At 39.0% G+C, this 18176-nt stretch overlaps 1 protein-coding gene across 1 annotated transcript; it reads left to right on the forward strand.

The window, feature by feature from the left end:
• The first annotated feature begins 38 nt into the window (after window positions 1–38).
• Window positions 39–17863, forward strand: CD200 (CD200 molecule). The gene is made up of 6 exons (XM_081235309.1): window positions 39–92; window positions 3813–3894; window positions 7325–7645; window positions 10003–10275; window positions 12328–12435; window positions 17826–17863. The coding sequence occupies exons 1-6, from the start codon at window positions 81–83 to the stop codon at window positions 17831–17833; spliced, it is 804 nt and encodes a 267-aa protein (XP_081091435.1). The 5' UTR covers window positions 39–80; the 3' UTR covers window positions 17834–17863.
• Window positions 17864–18176: the final 313 nt, after the last annotated feature.

The following is an 18176-nucleotide window of genomic DNA, read 5'->3' on the forward strand; positions in this document are numbered from 1 at the left end:
AGGAGCTCTGTGTGGTCCGGTGTGAGATCCCTCCGGGCTTCCCAGCTGAAGCCAAACACCCCGCGCGGCCAGGAGCGAGGATGGAGTGGCTGGTGAGCCGGGCCAGGCGTGGGAAAGGGGGCGCAGGGTGGGCAACATCGCTCCGGGGGCCCTGGGGCGGCGGCGGGCTGAGAGCGCCGGGCTGCGGCTTTCCCCAGTCTGGTTCGGAGGTGGGATTTCTGCTAGCGCTTTCCTCTCAGCTCTTAACCTTGCTGAGAAGCGCATTTTGCCCGAAGGGTGGTTACAGGCCATTCCTGGCGTTCCGGTTCTCCGTCCCAGTGCGCTGGAAAAAGGATGCTGCCAGGCGCAGGCTCCGGAGACGCTTCTCCGAAGATCCTTGACATCCTCAGACAGGAACTGGGCTGGGAGGCGGGCGCTGGCGGCGGGGATAGAGGGTGCTGTATTGGCTCCGTTTTGGCCCTGAAACCTGGGGTGGGGTTGCAGAATTTCAGGCTCAGGCTCTCCAGGAGAGCTGGCTCCCTCTGTGATGCTCCAGCCTCTTTCTGCATCCTCTGGGCCTTTGCCTTGGGAAGCCATAAAGGATTGGATAAATCAGGGTTAAAACCCTGGGTATCCGCGAGAGACAGACATTTTGTTTATTCAGGACCTGTGTATATGACAAAATGAAGGAAGGAGAGGATTTTCATTTACATTGGTAATTGATAAAAATAATAAAAATTAAAATCTAAATACAAGTAATGCCTGAAGGTAATTTTTTTTTTGTATATAGTTTATTGGCAGGATCACACAGCCAGTTATTTCACTATTTTCCTTAACAAAGGAGAATGGTGGCCTTAGAGCTAGTGTTTACTGAGTGCCAGGTGCTCTTAATCTTCACCACTCTCCTTCAAAGGAGGAGTTATTACCCAATTTTACAAATAAAGAAACAGGCAGAGAGGTTAAGTTTCCAAGTTCATGTGACTGTATGTGGATCAGGATTTGGACCTAGAAATTTTCAGGGAAGAGGTATGTATAGGGGCAATGTAGATGGGCAGCTGTCAGGTAAGACCGAGGCCTCTGAACCCTGGGCCTCTTGACAAAGGTTATAAATGGACTTCTCTATTTCCATTATTGTGTGATCTGATTAATGAATTGTTTAAGCTACCTAACATATATTGGCTTTTACCATACCTTAGGCACTGTATTAAATACTTTAAATGCTTAATTAATTATCATAGTAACCCAAAGAGATAACAGCAACATTGATTTAGTGCTTTATATATCAGTCACTGTTCTAGGAGCTTTACATATACTATCTCATTTAGTCTTTTTAACAGAGAGGAGGTTGGTACTATTATTTTTTTCTGCATTTCAGAGAGGTAAAATGATTTGTCCTAGCTTACACATCTAGTATTGGTGCTAGCCTGAACTCAAGTTAGCCAGAGGAAATGTGTATATAATTAATAGCAAAGCTTTCTTTCTAATTCCCTTTGCCTTAATCACTGTGCTTCTGTTTCTTAAACATTCCTGGCCCCCAGTTCGTACATCTTGTGTTTTGGTGTGTGTCTGCTTTCTCTCTTATCCTAAAAGACAGATTTTTACTCGGAAAGCCAAACTATTTGCATTCCTCATCACAGCCTTTGCTAGAGCCTGGATTTCCATGTGGCATGATGGTGTGGAATTAGAATGCCAAAGAAAACTTTTTAGTTTCAGCAGCCAAAGTTTTTTTGTTTTTTAACATCTTTATTGGAGTGTAATTGCTTTACAATGTTGTGTTAGTTTCTGCTTTATAACAAAGTGAATCAGCTATACATATACATATATCCCCATATCTCTTCCCTCTTGCGTCTCCCTCCCTCCCACCCTCCCTATCCCACCCCTCTAGGTGGTCACAAAGCACCGAGCTGATTTCCCTGTGCTATGCGGCTGCTTCCCACTAGCTATCTATTTTACGTTTGGTAGTGTATATATGTCCATGCCACTCTCTCACTTTGTCCCAGCTTACCCTTCCCCCTCCCCATATCCTCAAGTCCATTCTCTAGTAGGTCTGTGTCTTTATTCCCATCTTGCCCCTAGGTTCTTCATGACAATTTTTTTTTTTTTAGATTCCATATATGTGTGTTAGCATACGGTATTTGTTTTTCTCTTTCTGACTTACTTCACTCTGTATGACAGACTCTAGGTCCATCCACCTCATTACAAATAACTCAATTTTATTTCTTTTTATGGCTGAGTAATATTCCATTGTATATATGGGCCACATCTTCTTTATCCATTCATCTGTTGATGGACACTCAGAAGCCAAAGTTTTGAAATAGCAAGAGCCTAAGCATTTGAGTTTTAAAAGCCTAAATGCTGAAAGACCAAGGACAGGCCTTCATCCCAGAAAAAGTTGATGGGAAGAATACAAGGTGATGGAGGAAGCAGCTTCTTTAACCCTAGGCTGGGAGAGCAAAGAGGGACTGACTAGTGTCGGTTTGTGTCCTGAAAAGGATGCTCTGTGCCTGGCCCCCGGGAGTAGGGAGTCCAGGAGGGTGGTGAATAGAACTTACAGGTAGGTGTTGAAATCAAAGAACAGAAAACACCTGTGCCTTGCTTTCTTGCGGGGAACTGTGGGAAGAGGCAAGCCTGCCCGTCATGGCAAGGGAACTGTAAAACAGAGATGGACAGATACATGGGAGTCTAGTCAGAGAGCCTTGTAGAATTCGCCTTTGTTCAGCACAGAAGAATCCAGGAGCACAGAATCTGGAGAATCGGGAAACTTGAGAGAACATCCTGTAAGTGCAAGATTTAATTGCACAAACCGATGATCAGGATGACTTGAGGGGAACACAGTGCCAGCATGGATAGATTGTTGTAACCAAGGGTTAATGGTCCTGTCCCACGGCTTGGCATTCCCAGGACTGTGGATGCAGTGCCAGAGTTTGGGACAATTGTGAAGTGTTGGTGGGCTAAACTGACAGAGATTATGTGATATTGACTGAAATTAAGTCTCTACCTCTAGTTGGAATGGCAACATGAAATAAAAATAAAGTTCAGTTAAAGAAAAATACAGAGAAACCTATATTTCTTACACACCTCAATTATAGAAAAATATAGAATATAGGAAAAAATATAGGGAAAATTTACATTCCTTGCTGGTACCTCCTTACAGTGAACACACTAATGTAGACCAAAGCCAGCCATGAGGCTGCTGCAGAGTAAAGTTATTCTGTCTCCATTCCACTCTTTCATTTTATAGCAAAATTATACCCAGAATAATATTCCCTTAAATACCACCATGATTTGTAAAAAGGCCAAGGATTTCTGCCAGACACATGAAAATAAAGCAATGAAGAAAAAATAAAGCCATTACTGGTTTTTAAAAGGTAAAATTTACATAAACTGTGCAGAATTTGCAGGAAAATCTACGTCAACAGTCACATATTCTGCCAAGTGGTTACAACCTGAGTTACATTTTTAGTATAAAAAGATGTGGATTATTTGGGGAGTGAATGTTCTTCAGCATTTGCAGTCTCTATGTTTTCTGGGTATACTTATGGCAGTTTGTTTTCCCAGCAGTCTTGACAGTGGTGGCTTTGGAAGCAAGGCCTCAAATTGCTTATTGATGGCCATAATGAAGGAACCACACTGCTGCTTTTCCCTTCCCATACCCTGAGCACCCTCTGTTATTTCTTCCATTTATAGTCTCTGGTTCTGCTTCCACAAAACCAAAGGTTTCCGGTGGTTAAAACTTTAGCTGCAACATTTCCTGAGACAGCGATTAGATTGAAGCTTCCTTAGCTTTGTCCACATCCAAATGCCCACTTCTGTACTCTGCTTTCTGTCTTCAGGTGTTGAGGAGGCTCTTCTGTCATCTGTCTACCTTCCAACTGATTTGGTTCTTGGCTGCCATGATGTTTTGCAGGGCACAAGGTAAAGATACTCAATTCCCCTGCGTGGAATCCAGGAAACACAGTTTTTGGAGTGGAGACATTTGGCCACTCTTGTTTGTGCTGTGTTAGTTCATCTGTCTGCATGAATTATTTAAGTGTGTAATTCGTTTGGAGGACTGGGAGTGGTTCTTTCTGCTTTCCACATTTTTTCCAATGTTTTCAAAGACTTTAACATTAAGAAACTTTTCATAGATAAAACCAGACATGAAAAAATTCTTCCTAAATTAAGATATTTTTCACCTATCAAATTGAATAATGTTTAAAATAATAATTCCCGGGCTTCCCTGGTGGCGCAGTGGTTGAGAGTCCGCCTGCTGATACAGGGGACGCGGGTTCGTGCCCCAGTCCAGGAAGATCCCACATGCCGCGGAGCGGCTGGGCCCGTGAGCCATGGCCGCTGAGCCTGCGCGTCCAGAGCCTGTGCTCCGCAACGGGAGAGGCTACAACAGTGAGAGGCCCGCGTACCACAAATAAATAAATAAATAAATAAATAAAATAATAATAATAATAATAATAATTCCCTATGTTTGTAAAAATATGGGAATGCCTAAGGGAGTGTGAATGAATATGGCCTTTTGGGAAGGTAGTCTGGTAATAAGCCTTAAATTGGGTGTGTCCCTCTTACAGAAATATACTAAAAATAATGAAATATGGAAATTACATAGGTTCACATAGACTATCACATAAAACATACACCTATGCTCTCCACTCATCTGCTGAATTTCCTACTTGTGCCAGTCCCTTCTCCTCGGTTCCATAGGAGACCACACCTCACTTTGCTGCTGGCCTTTTAGGACGTTCTGAGTGATGTTGTACTACATCAGCCTTCACAGGGGTAGGAAAGGGAAGTTTCATACCATGTACAACATAGGATTTACCAACCCTAAATGGAGTTTCATATATGTGGCGAAGAATTGTAAGCTTTCCACTAAATTATTAGTCAGAGAGAAAAGTTACCCAAGAAGTTAAAACTCTAGTTTTGATCCCTTTTCTACTCTCTATTCTAAAAGCAGCAATTTCTTCAGATCTCTGCTCTGCAAAATCTCAACAAACTTTTGGAAACCCCAGTCCTAACAACCGGTATTCCCCCCAGAACTTTTCACATCTACCAAGAGTACACCTCACTAAAATTGGAATTATGCAACACTTGCGGGTTCCAATTTGTATTTGTTGCTATGCCCATCTTTTCATGCTTGATGTTGTTGACTGGATATTGTTTGTTTGTTTATGCTGCCTTCTTTTTTTCTAATTACTCTAGACAGTTTATTTGTGTTATTAGTCCTAAAAAAAATAACAGATTTTGGTGTTTAAGTCAAAATTTTGTGTACCATTTTATTAATTTGTGCCTTTAACTTTATTAATTCACTCCTTTTATCATTTCTTGGGTGGGGTGGGAATTTTGGATATCTGTGTGTATTCATTTTCTTCAATCTTTCTTGTTTCCCAGTAAATTAAGTTAGGATTAAATATTTCCGTCTGAGAACTACTTTGTAAATTTCTACAGATTTTAATATATTATATTCTTATTGTCATTCATAGTGATTTATAATTCTTGTTATGATTTCTGGTGTAATTAAGGAGTTAAAACAAGCATGTAAATTTCTAACTTTATTGCATTATGGACAGAGTTCAAGGTCATTTTTTTGTATACTATTTCAAGTTCAATTTGGGGGTATGTTCTACATGTTGTTTGAAAAGATTGTATGTTTTCTTTTGGGTAAAAGTTTACATATACATGCTCGTATGCACATACTACACATACATATATAATAATTTATATATAAAAATTTGTTTTTCAAATGTTTTATATCCTTATATTTGATTTTATTGCTTTACTTATTTTTTTAACATCTTTATTGAAGTATAATTGCTTTACAATGGTGTGTTACTTTCTGCTTTACAGCAAAGTGAATCAGTTATACATACACATATGTTCCCATATCTCTTCCCTCTTGCGTCTCCCTCCCTCCCACCCTGCCTATCCCACCCCTCTAGGTGGTCACAAAGCACCAAGCTGATCTCCCTGTGCTATGTGGCTTACTTATTTTTTTAATAAGTGGAAGTGAAAATTCCAAGAGAACAATGAAAAACTCTCCCATTATGATTATGGATTTATGGATTTTTCTTTGTAGTTCTATTAGCTTTTTATATATTTCAGAGTTATGTTGTTAGGTGCATGAAGGTTCATGATTAGTATGTCTTATTTTAGATTCCTCCTTTTATCATTTTGAAAAATACATTTTTGTTCCTTACAGTGTTTTTGTCTTCTATTCTCCCCTTTCTCTCCTTTTGAAATTCTTACTGTACTCATGCTGAAACATTCTAGTCTTTGAATTTTTCTTTAATCCTTTCTATATCTTTATCCCTTTGTGCTACATTCTGGAAAAATTCTATGACCTGGTCTTCCTACTTACTAATTTACTCTTCAGTGATATTCATTCTGCTAAGTCTGTTAAGAGTTTAGATTTCTCATTTTCTGCATCTATAGTTTCTACTATTTACAGTGCTGGTTCCTTTTCACACTTAAGATATCACATTTATTCACATCAAAATTTATTTATTTATGATAAATAAATAAATTTATTTATGATAATAAAAAGTTTATTTATGATATCTCTATTCATTTGGTGAATTCTTGGGTTTGTAGAGTTTATTATTCCTCTATCATTGTGTTAACTTTCTCAAATGTTTGGCTATTTGTTTTATTGAGATCTCCCATTGAGTCATCTATCATATCAATATGACTAGTCAGCATTGGAGGGGGAAGAAATTATTGCCATACCTTATATTCTGCACTGTATACAGTAAAAATGGGGGAATGTGTAGATTGTCATTTGGTGGTCAAATCTCCAGTACTATCAGCCTCCTGGAGCACTGTCCTGAATATCTATCTTGTGTTCCTATATTCACCACTGCTTCCTGAAGGCAGACATCACTACTGCTGCTCCTTCCTTTGCAGGTATGTGTGTGGAATGTATAGAGCTGCTATACCTTCTTCACTTAAACTAATCACTCTGCCTATTGTCCGTTGGCCCTTTCTTATTCCTAGCTGTTACTGCTCCAGGCATAAACTCACTTGGTGATGCTTCTATCCTATTTGGCGCTTTCCATCTTCAACCTCACTTCACCTAATTTCCAGCCTACAGGGATTCTTCATGTAATTTCTGGTCACTAGGAGTTTGCTTTCTTATTTTTCTACTCTGATACTCTTAAAGACTGAACAAATATTTGAACTTATATTTCTCTAGCAACATCAGGAAGGTAGGTAAATGTTGTTTTCTTTTTTTGCATTTTTCTGTATCTTTTCTAAATTTGACTTTGAACGTGCATTGTTTTTAATCAAAAAATGTATATTTGTGTATGTATTAAAATTTAAAATATAAATGTTTTTTATGATTCCATGACGAAAGTGGAGACCCAAGATGTAAGCGAGTTGCTGAACACACCTGCTTCTTTAAGATGCTCTCTGCAAAATCCCCAGGAAGTTTTGATTGTGACATGGCAAAAAATCAAGGCTGTAAGCCCAGAAAACATGATCACCTTTAGCCAGAACCATGGGGTTGTAGTCCAGCCTGCCTATAAGGACAAGCTAAACATCACCCAGCTGGGACTCATGAATTCAACCATTACCTTCTGGAATACCACCTTGGAAGATGAAGGGTGTTACAAGTGCCTCTTCAATACCTTTGGTTCTGGGAAGATCTCAGGAATAGCCTGCCTCACTCTCTTTGGTGAGAGTCTCTGAGAATACATTGTCTCTGGCTTGAAATGTTATTTTGCAGAATGTTTGGAATGTAGTGGTAGTGCCTAGTTTTTCAGGATCCTAACCCCAGAAAGGCTCATGAGAGGACACTTGGCCTTTCATGTCTACTGTAACTGTGGTTACTGTTATTTGGAGAGTTCAAAGGACTATGTTGAATCTCTACCTGGAGTTATCTTTGCCCTGACAAATACTGTTGTCAACAAGAGTAAATTAAGGACCATAGTGAGGATAAGTTCTCCATAAGCACTGATGTGGTTCAGACCTGGCTTTGCAATTAGCAGTCATGTGACCCTAGAAGAGTCCTGTCCACTCTGTACCAGAGTTTATTTATCTGCACCAGAAGTGTGAAGTAGATCATCTCTAGGGTCTCTAACAGCTTTAGTATTTTTGGATCTAAGGACAAAGCCAGATTGGGCTAAGCTGGAGCCAGTTATGGGGGTCCCTCTCATTTTGTTTCAGTGTAGCTGTATCAGGATTGATAAGGAGACATGCATCAGAGGCTCTTCATTCCTGATGCCTACCAGAGATTTAACTGAATAATAAGCATTCTTTTAAAATCCAAGAGGCTTAGTTTGATAAGATTCCTTTCTTCTTAACTGATGCTTAGCTGAGATCAAGAATTGAGAATTAGGAATAAGGGGTAACTTTGGAGGATGGCACACTTGATGGTAGTTTTAGAAAGGAAACGACAAACTGAGACAGGGTTATTAGGCATGTTAAAATGAGAGTTCGTGCACACCAAGAATATTGGACAAGGGATAAGAAGATGCTCAGTAAATAAGAATGCAAGGGAGGTAAGACAACACCAAATACAAGTTTCTTTCACTTATTTTGCCTGTAACGAGTCCTCTCTGCAGGATCTTGCATCAGGCTTTCTTCTTGATTTCTATTTCTTTCATTCCTCTGTCTCCCTCTGTCTCCCTGTCTTTCTCTCTCTCTCCCCTCCTCCAATCCTTCCTTCCTCTTTCCTTTCTTTTTTTCCTCCCTTGCTCTTTTTTCTTCCCTCCCTCCTTCTCCTTTCCTTCCTTCCTTCCTTCCTTCCTTCTTTCTACCATTTTTCTTCCTTTTCCTTCTTGTGTCATATTTTTCTCATTTCTGTTCTGTTTCCTTTTCTTTTTCTTTTTTGTTCATCTTTCTTTCTCCCACTCCCCCTTCTTTACTCATAATCTTTGTATTATTTTTTTTTTGCCCAAAAAGCAGACTCCTCTGCATCTTCTAGCGAGTAATTCTGTAGTTCTTTTCCACACTGATCCTTTCCAGCCACACCTTATAGCTTTCATCTAAGTCATTCTTTAATACACCAGAGAACCCTGCTGCCAGTCTGGCCACGTCAACCATACTCGTCTTCCTTTACCTTATGTCTCTTCCTCCAGGGCTTATTGATGTTAGTAATCTGGGCACTCTGGACAGAGCCACAGTCCTATAGGCTCATTTTCTCCAGCCTATTGCCACCCACCCACCTCTTGAACTTCTGAGCACAGACAAGCTTTCATTTAGCATTGCCCTTTAATTATCTTGTGGGCTCCAAAGCCAACCACAGAAAGGCAAGTTTGCATTTGCTCAGCAGAGATAAACTGAATATTCCAAGGGAAATGAACTCATTAATCAAGGGACTTTTGAAAGGGAACAGGGTACAGCTGACCTAAAAATAATGTCTTTTTTTCATAAGCTAGTTATTTTCTGTTAACTCCATAAGGTGATCTCCACGGTCCTTACAACTGTCATTCTGTGATTTTCTGACTACTGACTATGAATTTCTAATTGACATTTTGTATAGGTATTTCAAACAGGGACTTGCCAAGTCTGCTCCATGCATCTTGTTCCCTGGCCCAGTTCAAACAGAAAAAGGCTTTCTCTAAACAGCAGCCCCCCTATGGGCTCTCTGTTCTGAAACTGCCCTCGTGCTTCTAAGAAGTGCAGACTACTTGTATGGAGGTGCCGATTGGTGGTCATTGTCAAACTATTTGAGAGGGGTACCCAGAAGAAGGCAGAGATATTACATTGCCCATGGAAGAGAAAAGAATAATTAGGCTCTGCACTGTTTGGGGGAGAAGGTACCTTCTGTCCATCCAGCTAATTCTCCTAGAGGTAAACTACAGGGAGGATCATACTTGTCACAGGGTTGTACTAGGCCAGTCTCCATCCTGCAATTCAGAGCATTAGACACAGGAAGAACCCAGAAGGCCCCAGTTTGGATTGGATGTGCTACCTTATCTTTCTAGCCTCCACTGTCTTTCTGTAAAGATCTTTCTCTCATCTCTCTGAGGAGAGTGTGGCACTCACACCATGCTTAACTGATGGCAGATCATTTTTTTTTTGTCCCAGTACAGCCCACAGTATTCCTTCACTATAAATTATCTGAAGACCACCTAAATATCACTTGCTCTGCCAATGCTCGCCCAGCCCCTATGATCTCCTGGAAGGTCTCTGGGTCAGAGATTGAGAACAGTACTGAGATTCTCTCACACCGCAATGGGACAACGTCTGTCACCAGCATCCTCCACATCAAAGACCCCAAGAGTCAGGTGGGGAAGGAGGTGATCTGCCAGGTACTGCACCTGGGGACTGTGACCAACTACAGGGAAACTGTGAACAAAGGTAAGAGAGAGAGGGCAAGATTTACCGTGGTCACATTTGTGGACACACACCTGCAAGGTGATGAATGCTCTGCAGAGCCTCTTGGCCTTTAGCAAAGGAGCTGATAAGGGAGAGAATGGGATAAGTAGGGAAAGAAAAACAGAGTTGAGGAAGCCAATAAAGCCGATTTTACCTTGGCAAATGTGGTATGTTGCCCACATACTGAACACTTTTGCTGAGATCCATCCATTGATTTATTCTTCCGTGCTACTAACTGAGCATTTGTTATGCCAGAAACACAACAGTGAGGACTCAGTCCCTTCACACAGGGAGCTTCTAGTCTAGGGGGGAATGCAAAAGGAGCTGGGCAATTGTAAAACTTCATGATAAATGCTTCAATAAGAAAGCTATAGTAGGAGTTCGGGTTTTTGAGCATGAGCCACCTGTTCTTCTTTGGCCCTGCAATAAACCTTTCTCTACTTAAAAAAAAAAAAAGACAGCTGTGGTACACCATGGGAGGATTGAGAGTGGGGAGAAGGAGCATCAGCTCAATCTGGAGGGATTAGGATGTTTTCCTGGAAGAAGCCACATCCAGGATGAAACCTTTGCATAATCTACACTGTGGGAAAGGGGCTTTTAGGAAGGGGGCCAATCTGAGATGTTTTCCTCACCCCCTTTTAAAATAAACTGCCTCCTGTTCAGGACCTCTTTTGCTCTCCTGCGTTTCTATCTAAACTGCTGTCTCTGGGCCTCATCAATACAAGAGGTAAAGATTATGGGAGAGAGAATAAAGAAAGCGGTGGTTTTAGAGATAGGACACTTTAGTGATGACAGCCACAGTTTTCTTTCTCTATGTAGTTTTGAAGCACTAACTCTGGATGAGGCACTCAGTAGTAATAAGCCTCCTATAAAAAGATATTGCTGCTTTTTTCTGGGCACACTGTAAACAATAAAAGCTGGAAAAGTTTAGACCTCATTGGTATGGTGGCCTCTAGTGAAACATATCCTGTAGTCATTTCTGGGGTCCTTGAAAAAACAGACTAATCAAAAAGTAAACATTTAGGTAAATTTGCTCAAGAGGTTTGCAGTATTAGATTTGGACATTTGTGAAGAGATCCTCAGATTCAGCCACGGTGAAGGGTAAATTTCCCTGAAAAACAAAAATCTGAAAAGGAACATGTCTTTCCAAGAGTGCCAAAATTGACTTATATCATTTATAATGTTTATGCATCATTTGTATAATGTTTGTTCTGCGAACATTTACTAAAAATCTTTCATGCTTAAAGCATTATGTCGAGCACTAGAACTAGTGAAATTAGACAAATCTGAAGGTGCTCAGTTAAAGTATGATGTGACAAATTCCATTATAAAGGTATGGAGAAGATGCTGGAGACTCCCAAATCAGGGAGTGCTTCTTCTGCCTTTGTATTACACAGTGACACTGAGGGGCTGACATTCAGGCTAAGTTGCATCTATTGACTATTGGAAAGAGATTTAGTAACAAAGGCATAGAGTAGAAGCAACACAATAAAAACATTGAGATGAGTTATTCCTGGGGGTTGGAATCACAAGATTCTTTATTCTTTTCCTTTATATTTCTCTGTATTTTTAAAAAATGCCTCAATAAATGTATTACTTTAATGGACAGTATGGCAAAGAATATGTGCTTTGAAGGCAAACAGACCTCTGGCCAAGCCTTGTTCTACCACTTACTACACTGATTTTGGGCTTACTTAACTTCTCTGAGCCTCAGTTGTTTGTTTGTTTTTAATCTGTTAGATAATTATAATAAGACCTAACTCTTGGGCTATTTTGAGGATTAAATGAGGTAACACATTCAAACTCCTACTACTTAGTAACTACATAAAACATGTTAGCGATTATTACTATTTAAATGTTATTAAAATAATGTGAGGTCATGAATATAGACCTCAGTATATATGTATTTAAGAATAATTTTCATCGAAAGCTCAGCCCTAGTACAAACTCATCACAACTGTCTCTTTATCACTTTTTGCCTCTACAGCTTCCACTTATGGCTTGTTTTTCCTTTTCTCCCTTCAATATCCACAGGCTTTTGGTTTTCAGTTCCACTACTATTAAGTATTGTTTCCTTGGTAATTCTTCTGGTCTTAATTTCAATCCTACTATACTGGAAACATCGTCGGAACCAAGACCGAGGTGAGTCCCCAGGGGAAGTACAAAGAAGGAAAAAAATGGTTGTTTAATGACAGTTTGGGGGTCAAATGAAGATATAAGTAAAGGGGTGACAACCATGTGTTTGGTTTGGTGTTTCCAGAATACATAAATGTTGATGGTATTTTAAAACACTTCAGTGTCATTTTCTTGCAATTGGACATTAGTTTCTGCATTTCATTTGCCAAGATGGTTTAAAGACCAATTATTTTATAAATTGAGAGTAAGGATTGATGAGAGGAAATGTGGAAAATGTTTATTCAATCACTATGGAATCATCTAATGGCAAAAGCAGGGAAGTCTTGGCACCCAGTCTGTGTTCATTCCACCCAGGACAGTCTCTTCTCTTTTTACAGCATTCCACAGGTCAGCTACCCCACTTAAGAGACTGTGAACTTGTCTGATATGATCACTAATTGAGCAGTGCTTTCTATGTTATATCCTCACTATGGCCCAGACACTCTAAGCAACATACAGGTGATCCATACTTATAATAACTGCATCATGTCATTCTGCCCTTATACACTGTTAATTTCTCTCCATCCCCTACAACAACTATCACAGTGCCTTATGTATACCAGGTGGTCAATAAATGTTCATTAAAAGAATGAATGAGTGAATGAATGGAAGGGTACATTTTCAAAGGGAGTTGTTCAATTCCATTTTTTTTAAATTGCAAATTCAGTACCTCATAGATGCTGAGTCTTAAACACTGTGAGACAATATAAAACAAGAGATGCTATCAAACAAGAGGTGTCAGCCAGCTGGGAAGAATTAAATTTCTTTGGTTTCTGAAGACAGTGCATAATTTGTGAAAGCTAATGCAAAGCTGCAGTTTATGTTGTATGTAATGGGAATTTCCCAAGGTGAAGGGGTGGTATGGGAGTTTTCTCCAGCTCACATGACTGACAGAGAGGGAAGAAAAAAATGTTGGCTTTGAGTGTTATTTTACATTTCTATTAAAAATCTCACTCAAATGCTACCTTTTTTCCTTTTTATTTTATGTCTCATAAACTAATATCTTTCACCTTCTAAGTTTTTTGAACATTTAATTTTGCATAAGCCTTATATAAACACCTGATTAATTCTTGTGACTTTATAAGAAAAGCAACAAATCACCAGTGTCAATGAACCTTTTGCAAAAGTAGATAAAGGGATTTGTTCTGTACGGGACAGGAGATTACAAATCAGATAATCTTATTGCACATAAACCTAAACCCATAGAACTCCTTAGCACTCTGCAAAATGTCAAAGGCAGAAAGCTGTTTGATTCCACTTTTTCCAAACATTTCACTTTTCCAGTTAGGAACTGAAGTTGACTTCCTTCCCTAAGGTCACACAGTGAGTTAACAGCAGGCCTAGGATTAGAATCCTGGTCTCCTGACCTCTGCCGGAATGTTCTTCCAGTTATAGTTTCCTGACTTGAAAGGTGCTGTTGTTAGTTGCATTTATTTCTGTCTGTGCTTGCTGATATTACTGTATTCTTCTGTAAAGTACAAGCAGAAAAGTATGAAGTGTTTAAATTCATTTTAAAAAGTCCCCTTCGACAAGAATCTTATAATACAAACTATTCAAGCCCAAGGTAAATTTCACTAGAAAGGGGCATTTGCAAAATAATTGTCCTTTGTTCATTAAGTCTTGTATTTTCTGGGAAATATGATTGTTCAATGCCTTATTCAGTTGCTGAAGTGAAGCGAGTCAGCTTAAGATTATTTGATTCCATATACTTAAATAGCTAGTAAAATCAAATGTCAATTATGCTGGAGACAAACCCTCAAGGCTGAGGGAATACTGGTTTGTTAAGACCAAAACTTAAGTAATACAAAAAGCTGGGAGAAAGGGAAGAAAATCATCAAAGATAGAGACATTTTTTATTTCTTCAAGTAACAAATTTTGATTGTCAATTTGTGATGAAAGTGAATAGTGCTACCACATTTGCTTTCCATCTTTCTTTTTTTTTTAATCTTTATTTTATATTGGAGTATAGTTGATTTACAATGTTGTGTTAGTTTCAGGTGTAAAGCAAAGTGATTCAGTTATACATATATCTATTTTTTTTGAATTCTTTTCCCATTTAGGTTATTACAGAATATCTTTCTTTACCCTTACTTTGTGTTTTTTGCTTTCTCTCTCTCTTATACTTTCTGTTATCTTCTGAAACATAAAACTTTTGGATGGGTGGGGAAACATGATCAGTCAAAAATGACACCAAGATTCTGGACCTGGTGACCTGAAAAAATGGTAATATGAACAGAAATAGAAGTGGAGAGGGGGAACTGAGTGTGAGAGTGTGTGTGTGTGTGTGTGTGTGTGTGTTTGTGTGTTTGTGTGTGTGTGTTCAGAGTTTGTGGGGAGAGAAAGAGTAGAGATGAATTTGTTCTTGAGCTTATTGAATATGAGTAGACAAAGAGTCATCTCCTTGGAGCTGCCCAATACTAAGACAAATCTGGTAAGTAAGAAAAGTCTGTTAAGTAAAGTTCAACTCTCTGTTAGATAAATGACCAAAAAAAGTTTATTTTAGATTAAAATCACTAATTTGTTGCTCACAAAAACATAAGCAAATTTATAGTTTGTGGACAGAAGGATAAACTCTAATGACAGATGTTATTTTCATAGAGAAGTCAGGCTCCCTGCAGTTTTCCTGTGATTCTGTATAATGTCAGAGAGTGTGATGTTGGGTTTTTCAACTGTAAAGCTGTACTAGTGATGAGCTAGAGGTGACTTCTCTTTGCACCATTCCTAATGGAATCATCACAATTACTTCCCATGAGACTAGATCAATACAATAATAGGTTAATAGGTTTTCAAAGAACGTTCTTTTTTTCTTTTATGAATCAGTACTTTATTACTAAATAGAAAATGGGAAGAAATTAAAATTTCCTAGGGAAATTTTCCATCATTTCATGATAGTTCTTTCTGTCAAAGCCAGTTGTTGCCCCTTCCACACATACTACAGTGAAGTAAAATTTGCGGTTGAGGATAATCTTTTATTTCTCATTAGCCAACCCACCAATGATCACAAGCTTCTCAGAAACAACAACTTCACTTTGGGGCAGATCATCATAGATAATCACCTAATTTTTAGAAATCTTTATTTTGAGTAGCAGTCTTCTTGTGTTTGATTGGGTCAAGGATGAATTGGAAACTAATAGAAGATTTAGACAATCATATGAAACGTATATTCCAAACCTCACTTTTCTTCAAGTATCTAACTATTTCAGGTAAAAGTGGGTTTTTTTAAGCCCACATTATCTATATAATTGCCTTGATTTTTTTCAGTTCGCTTCACAATAACCTAACCTTATAAATAGGTTCTTTGCAATGCTAATAATGGTAATGTTGGTAAAACACTATATCTTGGGTGGAATCATGTCACTTTCTCCTATTATTTTTTTTAACATCTTTATTGGAGTATAATTGCTTTACAATGGTGTGTTAGCTTCCACTGTATAACAAAGTGAATCAGCCATACATATACATATATCCCCATATCTCCTCCCTCTTGCGTCTCTCTCCCACCCTCGCTATCCCACCCCTCTAGGTGGTCACAAAGCACCAAGCTGATCTCCCTGTGCTATGCGGCTGCTTCCCACTAGCTATCTATTTTACATTTGGTAGTGTATATATGTCCATGACACTCTCTCACTTCGTCCCAGCTTACCCTTCCCCCTCCCCGTGTCCTCGAGTCCATTCTCTATGTCTGCATCTTTATTCCTGTCCTGCCTCTAGGTTCTTCAGAACCTTTTTTTTTTTATTCCATATATATGTGTTAGCATACTGTATTTGTTTTTCTCTTTCTGATTTATTTCACATACAGATTGCCAACAAACACATGAAAGGATGCTCAACATCACTAATCATTAGAGAAGTGCAAATCAAAACTACAATGAGGTATCACCTCACTCCAGTCAGAATGGCCATCATCAAAAAATCTGTAAACAATAAATGCTGGAGAGGGTGTGGAGAAAAGGGGACCCTCTTGCACTGTTGGTGGGAATGTAAATTGATACAGCCACTATGGAGAACAGTATGGAGGCTCCTCAAAAAACTAAAAATACAACTAACATACGATCCAGCAATCCCACTACTCAGCATATACTCTGAAAAAACCATAATTCAAAAAGAGTCATGTACCACAATGTTCATTGTAGCTCTTTTTACAATAGCCAGGACATGGAAGCAACCTAAGTGTCCATCGACAGATGAATGGATAAACAAGATGTGGCACATATATACAATGGAATATTACTCAGCCATAAAAAGAAATGAAATTGAGTTATTTGTAATGCAGTGGATGGACTTTCTCCTATTTTAAGCTTAGTACTACATCAAATAACAGAGGTGCTCAGTAAATAATTTATGTTGCAGAAATTGGTGATTATTTGGAAGGATAATACAAAAGATATATGTTTCCAAAAAAATGAGAATCTTTGCTTTGCTAAATAATTGTACTTACACTTCCCAGATGAAGGCTGGGTGAGTGCTAACCCTCACCTCTATCCCAGTGTCCTCCTAGTTCCAAGCAGAAGTAAGGGTGCTTTATATGAGAAAAGTGTGAAACAACCTTTATTGAACCTACTAGGTTAGAATTGCTTGGAGGAATCTTGCATTCCAAGGCTACTTGTCTACAAAATTTCACCCTTGAATGCGTGCAAATGCCACCCATCATATCAAAATGTCATAACAAAATCCAATCACAAAGTAGGTGGCTAACAGACCCGTAAGCCTGGGCATTCTTGCCTGAGCTGTTCTGTCTTTCACGGCTGAACAGATCACTGATACTGGAAATGTTGGCACAGTTAAAACATGCAGAACTTTGCAGTTTCTGGTAAAGAATTACTTAAGATTACACGGAGAGTGAGATGTGGAACCAAGATGATATCCGAGGTCTTTTACTTCACTGTTTACATGCCTTGTAGAGAGGCCCACCTGCTCCAAGTTTAAGTGTTAGAAAGCTAATAACCTTGAAAGTACCTCTATCTGTCTACTTTGTGACCATTCCCAACCTGATCTCCAGTAAGTGATATCCACAGGAGACAAAGCCCAAGGTCTTATAAATAAAATACATGTAGATCATTTGGAATTCTTGAACGTGTTCTTTTACTTGTAGTCTTAAGTGTATTACTGAGCAAGTACAATCTTACTTAGGAATAGCAAACTATTATTTCCTAGAATTACTCATGTCCTTTTAAAGAGAGTCACAGTTGCCTCACATCATGTTGGGTCAGGAATGTCTACTTCCTTCTCTTGGCTGATAAAATATGCACAGGAGAATTCTGTGTTTATTGATCCTTCTGTTATTTATCTTCTTAAAATCTATTAGAATAGAAATTATAAATGTTCAAAGTTAATATCTTGATCTTTCTTTTACCCAGAGCCATAGAAGAGTCACACAGAACCCTGAAAGTTATTCCCTGGTCTACTTGAATCTGACTCAGGAGGCAAGCAGGAGAAAGAGGGTCATTCTCCAAGGAACCTAAAAGAGCAAAAGAAATTGGAGTCAAAGGCGTAAGAATTTCAAGACTTTCTACTGCCATCTAGGCTACCCAATGCTTCTGTGAGTTCCAAGAGGAAGTCATTTTACCTCTCAGGTCTGTTGTAGGACTTGATTTTGTAAAACAATGCCGTGTTGAGCTGTTGAAAAGGTACTGGACTTAGAATCAGGAGCCACCGCTCAGAGGCTGACTTTGACTCCTACTGTTGGCAACTCTATATTAATCACTATC

Source organism: Mesoplodon bidens (assembly GCF_964165515.1).
Source record: "Mesoplodon bidens genome assembly, chromosome: 5".
Taxonomy (NCBI): domain Eukaryota; kingdom Metazoa; phylum Chordata; class Mammalia; order Artiodactyla; family Ziphiidae; genus Mesoplodon; species Mesoplodon bidens.